Genomic DNA, 9,281 nt, shown 5'->3' with positions numbered 1-9,281 from the left:
CAGTTGTGACCCCGGTAAGGTCACCGTTTGGGTTACGAGGTAACCGTCTGGTAAGCGAGTCCGTGAGACTCGGTGCACGTATCGTTTGCATTGCATCTGTAGTAGTTCTTGCATTGCATTAATATGATTAATTGTCATGATATTGTCTGTCATCATGCTTATGTTTGTTGTGAGCTTGCAAGTACATTCAATGTATTGACCTGGCGTGTTATGCCAGCTTTCAGGCAAGTCGGTTCGCACCGGAGCGCATCTCGTGTCTAGGCCGTGTCCACGTCGGTGTCCCTGTGCTATGGAGTTTCCACTTCGTCGTTCTTTCGCTGCCACGTAGTTTGTGTTATCGAGGCCCCAGCCATGTTCACTAAATAATGTACATACTGTCTAGCAGCACCGTGTGTGCCGCTTGGCCTCATATCTCGATGTAATATCAGACTTATGTAATCCACTAGCATCAATAAAGCGGTTGTTTCTGTACCATGTTGTTGTGTATTGCCAGAAGACTTGATCTCTGGGCTGGCAATGGAAGGTTAACCAGTCGCTCTGAGCTGAGGTGCCACAACGCTTGGTATCAGAGCCACGCTGATTGTAGGGCATGCTAGACCGTTAGTGTGTTAGTGAAAAGGTAGATAGCTTCGTTTGAGTGCTAGTAGCCATAGAAACTGGTTGTTGCATCGCATGCATGTTTATCTGTTGTTATTACTAACCGTATGGTTTGTGAGTGTAGATGCCTCCAGTACCGATCTTGTACCATCCTGAGCCAGCTCCGTATATATCACCGCACCTACTTCAGAACGTGTGGCGATGACTCTACCGAGAGGGTGCTGATCCAGAGTATCAGGTGTATCGGGAGCATCTAGCCGGTGCATTGTATGAGTATTATGCTGAGGTCACTCTACACCACAGTTCCCCTTTCGGCGCTTACACTCGTTCTTCTAAGGGTGGTCTTGCTTCTACGCCATCTCAGGCGGTTCAGTTTGCTGCTATCGAGGCTCTTATAGACTTGTGATACAACGAGGTTCGCATGCACACCCACCCAGGTTTCTTCTACTACCCATCTCTGCACGAGAATGGGCGTATACACTTTCCTTTGATTAATCCGGCATGCGATCGTCCCACTAGCCACCTTTCTCGCTATATCACTGCTAGTTATCTCCTGAACTACGAGTTAGCTCGGGAGCTTTCACGCGCCCGGACAGCCCTCGCCGCTGCTCGTATGAGGAACCCTCTTCCCACTGTCATCTATACTTCTTCAGTTCCTCCAGTCTCTGTTCCACCGGTGACATCTCAGGGTGCCATTAACCCTCTGACGGTGACCCCTCGCAGTGCCCCTGCTGCGTGGGCTTCCCTTGTCGCTACTCCTTCTGCTCCTATGCTTAGATCCCATCCCGTGCCTGCCCCTGAGGGAGAGCCCTCGAGGCAGTGCCGTCGCGTCTCTCTTAACCCGGAGGTCTCTACTATCAGTTCAGGATATGGGTCCGGCTCAGGAGAGGAGCCCGCAGCAGCGCAGTCCGAGCAGTAGACCGTTAGAGTATTGCTTCCGTCATGGGTATTATGTATGGGTATACTCGCACGTGTCATGATGCTTAGTTTCATGTATGAGTGTAGTAGAACCGTTGTGATGTGTACTTTCATGTTAAGTCTATGTATAATTATGTTGAGACTTTTTATTCGCTTTGGTTTTCATTCGTTGTTTTCTTATGGGATTTGTCATTGGCTTTCCTCCCATTTTGGAATTTTCTCATCATGGTTGCTATTATTGGGAAAATAATAATAGGATGACGCGGGGAGGCAGCAACAGTCAAGCTTGTGAGGATGTCCCTGTCCGTCACTCTGCAAGACAGGCAGGACATTCCGCTGAGCCATACCAGCCACCTCCGTCTCCACTGCCAAATCCGCCGTCCACTGAGCAAATCCTGCGAATGTTTGAAGAAAGAAGGAGCAACGATCTGCTGGAAATATTGAAAAGTGTGCAAGTTATGGTTGGGCAGAATGGAAACCAGAATGGCCATCACTCCAAGCTGTCGAATTTTCAGCGAAACAAGCCTCCCAGCTTCAGCCAAGTTATTGATCCATTGGACGTCGACGACTGGCTAAGGACTATTGAGAGGAAATTGGAGATTGCTCACACTGTAGATGGAGACAAGGTTCCCTTCGCAACGCATTATCTCGAAGGAGCTGCCGCAATATGGTGGGATAATGCTAAGGCAATATGGCCCGCGGACGAGGAAATTACTTGGAAAAAATTCAAGGACCATTTCCGCAAGTATCATATTCCCACCAGAATTATGAAAATCAAGCAGCGCGAATTCCTCTCCCTCACTCAAGGCAGCATGACAGTCAACGAGTATCTAAATAAATTCAACCACTTGGCCCGCTATTCTCTCCACGATGTGGCGACAGAAGAATGGAAGATCGACAGGTTTATTGGAGGACTGAATCAGCATCTCAGGTGCACTCTCAGCATGTTTGATTTTCCGGACTTCCTGACTCTGGTGAACAAGGCTCTCATCACATAAAGGGAACACAAACTCCTCCACGACAACAAGCTAGCTGTTAACGACCACAAGCGCAAATTCGAGCCGAAGAAGGATATGCAACCAGTGCAGAAGGCTCGTACTTGGCAACAGACTCAAGTTGAGTACAAACCCAACTGGCAGCAGAATGTCAACAAGACTACCACCCAAGTCAAGAATGTCGTGACCAGCCCGGTGCGCGAAGATTGTCAGCGCAACAGTTCATGTTTCAGCTGTGGTCAAACCGGACACTACGCCAGACAGTGTCCCAAGAACAAGAAACAAGCAGCTCCATTCCATCCGCAAGTCAACTACATGGAGCCGTATTCCGCCCCAGATGTGATCCAGGGGCAAATTCATCATATCTCCGCAGACGAAGCCCAAGAGGACCCGGAAATCGTCATTGGTATGTTTCTTGTTAACGACATACCCGCCTTAATTTTATTCGACTCTGGGGCTTCCCACTCTTTTATCTCGCGGAGTTTTGCTTCCCAAAACAATTTTCCTTGCTCTATTTTGGGAAAACACATGCTAGTACAATCCCCGGGATCCCTACTTAGAAGCAATCTCGTCTGCCATAACTTGGAAATTGATATCAAGGGCGTCAAGTTTCCAACATCCTTGATAATCATCTACTCCAACAAATTGGATGTTATTCTAGGCATGAATTGGCTAACCCAATACCAAGTATACATCAGTTGTGCGACCAGAGAAGTTTCCCTGAAAAATATGGAAGGTCGCACCACAAGTTTTTATGCCCGCAAGCGCATACCAACGAAAGATATGGTTTTCACAGCTGTGGCAGAGGAGGTGGAATTAATTCCAGTGGTCAGTGAGTATCCAGATGTATTTTTTGAAGAATTACCAGGCATGCCACCAGACCGAGAATTGGAGTTTGCAATTGACTTGGTGCCTGGAACCACCCTGATACACAAGAAATACTATTGGATGCCTTCATCAGAATTGGTGGAATTGAAGAAACAACTGGATGAGATGCTGCAGAAAGGATACATCCATCCAAGCTCTTCACCATGGGGATCACCAGCGATCTTCGTCGACAAAAAGGATGGTGGTCTACGAATGTGCGTAGACTACCGACAGCTGAATGACGTCACCATCGAGAACAAGTATCCACTACCAAGAATTGACGATCTGTTTGATCAACTCAGCGAGGCCAAAGTATTCTCCAAAATTGATTTGAGGACCGGATATCATCAGCTCAAAATAAAGAAGGAAGATATTCCTAAGACCGCGTTCACCACTCGATACGGTCTTTATGAGTATACCGTTATGTCCTTCGGCCTCACCAATGCACCCGCCTTCTTCATGCATATGATGAACAAGGTGTTTATGGATTTCTTGGACAAATTTGTGGTGGTGTTCATTGACGACATACTCATTTACTCCAAGAGCAAAGATGAACATAAGGAGCATCTCCAAGCAGTTTTGCAAAGACTTCGCGACCATCAACTTTATGCCAAATTCAGCAAATGTGAGTTTTAGCTCCAGCAAGTGGGATTTCTCGGGCATGTCCTCTCGGCAGAAGGAATCTCAGTGGATCCAAGCAAGGTGAAGGATGTACTTGATTGGTCCGCACCCACAACAGCCTCAGAAATCCGGAGTTTCCTTGGACTAGCCGGATATTCTCGCCGTTTTATTGAAGGATTCTCCAAGATCGCCAAGCCAATGACTGAGCTCCTTAAGAAGGACAAGAAGTTTGAATGGACTGAGGACTGCGAACGGAGTTTCAGTGAGTTAAAAATCAGGGTGACATCGGCACCAATATTAACTCTTCCAGACATCTACCGCAGTTTTGATATCTACTGTGACGCATCCAGAAAAGGGCTTGGATGTGTACTCATGCAAGATGGCAAAGTTGTGTCTTATGCATCCCGACAACTGCGGCAACACGAAGAAAACTATCCTACTCATGATTTGGAATTGGCCGCAGTGGTGCACGCTTTCAAGATCTGGAGACACTATCTGATTGGAAAGAAGTGCTAGATATTTACCGACCACAAGAGTCTCAAGTACATATTCACTCAGCCCGATTTGATTCTTCGACAGCGAAGATGGCTCGAGTTGGTTAAGGACTACGACCTCGGAATAAATTACCACCAGGGCAAAGCTAATGTGGTGGCTGACGCCCTCAGCCGCAAACCAGCCAACCTTAATGCTCTAATGGATTCCTTGCCCCCTGAGCTTTATGAAGAAATCACTCAGCTCAATTTGGTGATCACCGATGGCCGTCTTGACAACATATTGGAAGTTACCCCTACTTTCGAAGAAGAAATCCGAGGTGCTTAGGCAGATGACAAACGATTGAACATATATGTCCAGAAGATGCACCAAGGGCATGCACCGGATTTCTCTAAGGATCAACGAGGTTTGCTAAGGTTCCGAGGAAGACTTTGCGTACCCAATCAAGAAAGTCTGAAAAAGAAGATATTGGCAGAAGCACACGAAGCCCCATACTCAATTCACCCAGGGGTACCAATATGTATGAAGACCTTCGTCAGGTATTCTGGTGGGATGGAATGAAGAAAGACATCACATACTTTGTGGCTTGTTGCGATATATGCAACAGGGTAAAGGCGGAACACCAAAAACCCACCGGACTCCTCCAACCTCTATCAGTCTACCAATGGAAATGGGACAATATCTGCATGGATTTCATCACCGGATTACCAAGGTCTCATCGAGGAAATGACACAATATGGGTCATAGTGGACACCTTAACCAAGGTGGCACATTTCCTTCCTATCCGGACCACATACCGTGCAAACCAACTCGCACAGCTGTATGTGTCCAGAATCGTCAGTCTGCATGGAGTACCTAAGACTATCACCTCCGACAGGGGATCTCTCTTCACCTCCGCATTTTGGTCCCGACTACATCAAGCCTTGGGGACCGCTCTAAAGTACAGCACGGCTTGGCATCGTATCTTGATGTATATCAGACTTATGTAATCCGCTAGCATCAATAAAGTGGTTGTTTCTGTACCATGTGGTTGTGTATTGCCAGGAGACTTGATCTCTGGGCTGGCAATGCAAGGTAAACCGGTCGCTCTGAGCCGGGGTGCCACAACGCTTGGTATCAGATCCGCGCTGATTGTAGGGCACGCTAGACCATTAGTGCGTTAGTGAAACGGTAGATAGCTTCGTTTGAGTGCCGGTAGCCATAGAAACTGGTTGTTGCATGGCATGCATGTTTATCTGGTGTTATTACTAACCGTATGGTTTGTGAGTGTAGATGGCTCCAGTACCGATCTTGTACCATCCTGAGCAAGCTCCGTACATATCGCAGCACTTGCTTCAGAACGTGTGGCGATGACTCTACCCAGAGGGTGCTGATCTAGAGTATCAGGTGTATCGGGAGCATCTAGCTGGTGCATTGTATGAGTATTATGTTGAGGTCACTCTACACCACAGTTCCCCTTCCGGCGCTTACACCCGTTCTTCTAAGGTGGTCTTGCTTCTACGCCATCGCAGGCGGTTCAGTTTGCTGCTATCGAGGCTCTTGTAGACTTGCGATACAACGAGGTTCGCATGCACACCCACCCAGGTTTCTTCTACTACCCATCTCTGCACGAGAATGGGTGTATCCGCTTTCCTTTGATTAATCCGACGTGCGATCGTCCCACTAGCCACCTTTCTCGCTATATCACTGCTAGTTATCTCCTGAACTACGAGTTAGCTCGGGAGCTTGCACGTGCCCGGACAGCCCTCACCACTGCTCGTATGATACTACTGTGCCACTAGGTGAATTTCTTGATGAACAACTTGCTAGGGCTAGAGAATGAAATTATTGAAACTTATAATATTGATAAAAGTGATTATGAAGATTCTCCCCCTAGATATGAATTTCCTATTGTGCCTGAGGGCTATGTTATGGATGAAGAAACTGCTAGAGACTTTCTTGCGTGCAATGATAGGAATGATCTTAAGAAATTATTAGCTAAGCTGAAAGAAAAATCTTTGAATGCTAGAATGAAATATGACCCTACTTTTGCTACTTCACCTATTGCTACGTCTTGAGCTTGCGTTGGTTTTCCTTGAAGAGGAAAGGGTGATGCAGCAATAGTAGCGTAAGTATTTCCCTCAGTTTTTGAGAACCAAGGTATCAATCAAGTAGGAGGCTCCTCAAAAGTCCCACGCACCTACACAAACAAACAAGAACTCGCAACCAACGCAATAAAGGGGTTGTCAATCCCTTCACGACCACTTGCGAAAGTGAGATCTGATAGAGATAATATGATAAGATAAATATATTTATGGTATTTTATGATATAGATAAGAAAAGTAAAGATGCAAATAAAAGTAGATGGCAAACTTATATGATAAGAGATAGACCCGGGGGCCATAGCTTTCACTAGTGGCTTCTCTCAAGATAGCATAAGTATTACGGTGGGTGAACAAATTACTGTCGAGCAATTGATAGAAAAGCGAATAATTATGAGATTATCTAGGCATGATCATGTATATAGGCATCACGTCCCTAACAAGTAGACCGACTCCTACCTGCATCTACTACTATTACTCCACACATCGACTGCTATCCAGCATGCATCTAGAGTATTAAGTTCATAAAGAATAGAGTAACGCATTAAGAAAGATGACATGATGTACAGGGATAAACTCATGCAATATGATATAAACCCCATCTTTTTATCCTCGATGGCAACAATACAATACGTGCCTTGCTGCCCCTGCTATCACTGGGAAAGGACACCGCAAGATTGAACCCAAAGCTAAGCACATCTCCCATTGCAAGAAAGATCAATCTAGTAGGCCAAACCAAACTGATAATTCGAAGAGACTTGCAAAGATAACTTAATCACACATAAAAGAATTCAGAGGAGATTCAAATATTTCTCATAGATAAACTTGATCATAAACCCACAATTCATTGGATCTCGACAAACACACCGCAAAAAGAGTTACATCGAATAGATCTCCAAGAAGACCGAGGAGAACTTTGTATTGAGATTCAAAGAGAGAGAAGAAGCCATCTAGCTAATAACTATGGACCCGAAGGTCTGTGGTAAACTACTCACAACTCATCGGAGAGGCTATGGTGTTGATGTAGAAGCCCTCCGTGGTCGATTCCCCCTCCGACGGAGCGCCGGTGAAGGCTCCAAGATGGGATCTCGCGGATACAGAAGGTTACGGTGGTGGAAATAGTTTTTAGTGGTCGCCTCTGATGTTTTCGGGGTACATGGGTATATATAGGAGGAAGAAGTAGGTCGGTGGACGCCCGAGGGGCCCACGAGATAGGGGGGCACGTCCAGTAGGGGGGCCTCCACCCTCGTGGCCGCCTCGATTGCTTCTTGACTTGCACTCCAAGTCCTCTGGATCACGTTCGTTCCAAAAATCACGCTCCCAAAGGTTTCATTCTGTTTGGACTCCGTTTGATATTCCTTTTCTTCGAAACACTGAAATAGGCAAAAAACAGCAATACGGGCTGGGCCTCCGGTTAGTAGGTTAGTCCCAAAAATGACATAAAAGTGTAAAGTAAAGCCCATAAACATCCAAAACGGGTAATATAATAGCATGGAACAATCAAAAATTATAGATACGTTGGAGACGTATCAAGCATCCCCAAGCTTAATTCCTGCTTGTCCTCGAGTAGGTAAATGATAAAAAACAGAATTTTTGATGTGGAATGCTACCTAGCATAATTCTCAATGTAATTTTCTTTATTGTGGCATGAATGTTCAGATCCAAATGATTCAAAATAAAGCTTATAAAACATAAAAACAATAATACTTCGAAGCATACTCGCAAATAATCATGTCTTATCAAAATAGCATAGCCAAAGAAAGCTTATCCCTACAAAATCATATAGTTAGGCCATGCTTCATTTTCATTACACAAAATACTCCCATCATGCACAACCCCGATGACGAGCCGAGCAATTGGTTCATACTTTTTAACGCGCTTCAGCTTTTTTCAACTCTTACGCAATACATGAGCGCAAGCCATGGACATAGCACTATGGTGGTATATGGTGGTGGTTGTGAAGGCAAAAGGGAGAAGATAGTCTCACATCAACTAGGCGTATCAACGGGCTATGGAGATGCCCATCAATAGATATCAATGTGAGTGAGTAGGGATTGCCATGCAACGGATGCACTAGAGCTATAAATGTATGAAAGCTCAACAATAGAAACTAAGTGGGTGTGCATCCAACTCGCTTGCTCACGAAGACCTAGGGCATTTTGAGGAAGCCCGTCATTGGAATATACAAGCCAAGTTCTATAATGAAAAATTCCCACTAGTATATGAAAGTGACAACATAGGAGACTCTCTATCATGGAGATCATCGTGCTACTTTGAAGCACAAGTGTGGAAAAGAGATAGTAGCATTGCCCCTTCTCTCTTTTTCTCTGATTTTTTCTTTTCTTTTTTTTCTTTCTTTTTTTCCTTTTGTGGGCTTCTTTGGCCTCTTTTATTTTTATAAAGTCCGAAGTCTCATCCCGACTTGTGGGGGAAACATAGTCTTCATCATCCTTCCCTCACTTGGGACAATGCTCTAATAATGAAGATCATCACACTTTTATTGATTTACAACTCAAGAATTTCAACTCAACACTTAGAACAAAATATGACTCTATATGAATGCCTCCGGCGGTGTACCGGCATATGCAATGAATCAAGAGTGACATGTATGAAAAATTATGAAGGTGGCCTTGCCACGAATACGATGTCAACTACATGATCATGCCAAGAGCAATATGACAATGATGGAGCGTGTCATAATAAACGGAAC

At 45.3% G+C, this 9,281-nt stretch overlaps 1 protein-coding gene across 1 annotated transcript; it reads left to right on the top strand.

The window, feature by feature from the left end:
* Window positions 1-1,973: 1,973 nt before the first annotated feature.
* On the top strand, window positions 1,974-2,513 carry LOC141022800 (uncharacterized). The gene has a single exon (XM_073499070.1). It carries the CDS (start codon window positions 1,974-1,976, stop codon window positions 2,511-2,513), a length of 540 nt encoding a protein of 179 aa, XP_073355171.1.
* Window positions 2,514-9,281: the final 6,768 nt, after the last annotated feature.

This window comes from Aegilops tauschii, chromosome 5 (genome assembly GCF_002575655.3).
Source record: "Aegilops tauschii subsp. strangulata cultivar AL8/78 chromosome 5, Aet v6.0, whole genome shotgun sequence".
In the NCBI taxonomy this organism is placed as follows: Eukaryota; Viridiplantae; Streptophyta; class Magnoliopsida; order Poales; family Poaceae; genus Aegilops; species Aegilops tauschii.
This window is presented reverse-complemented; position numbering and strand designations above follow the sequence as displayed.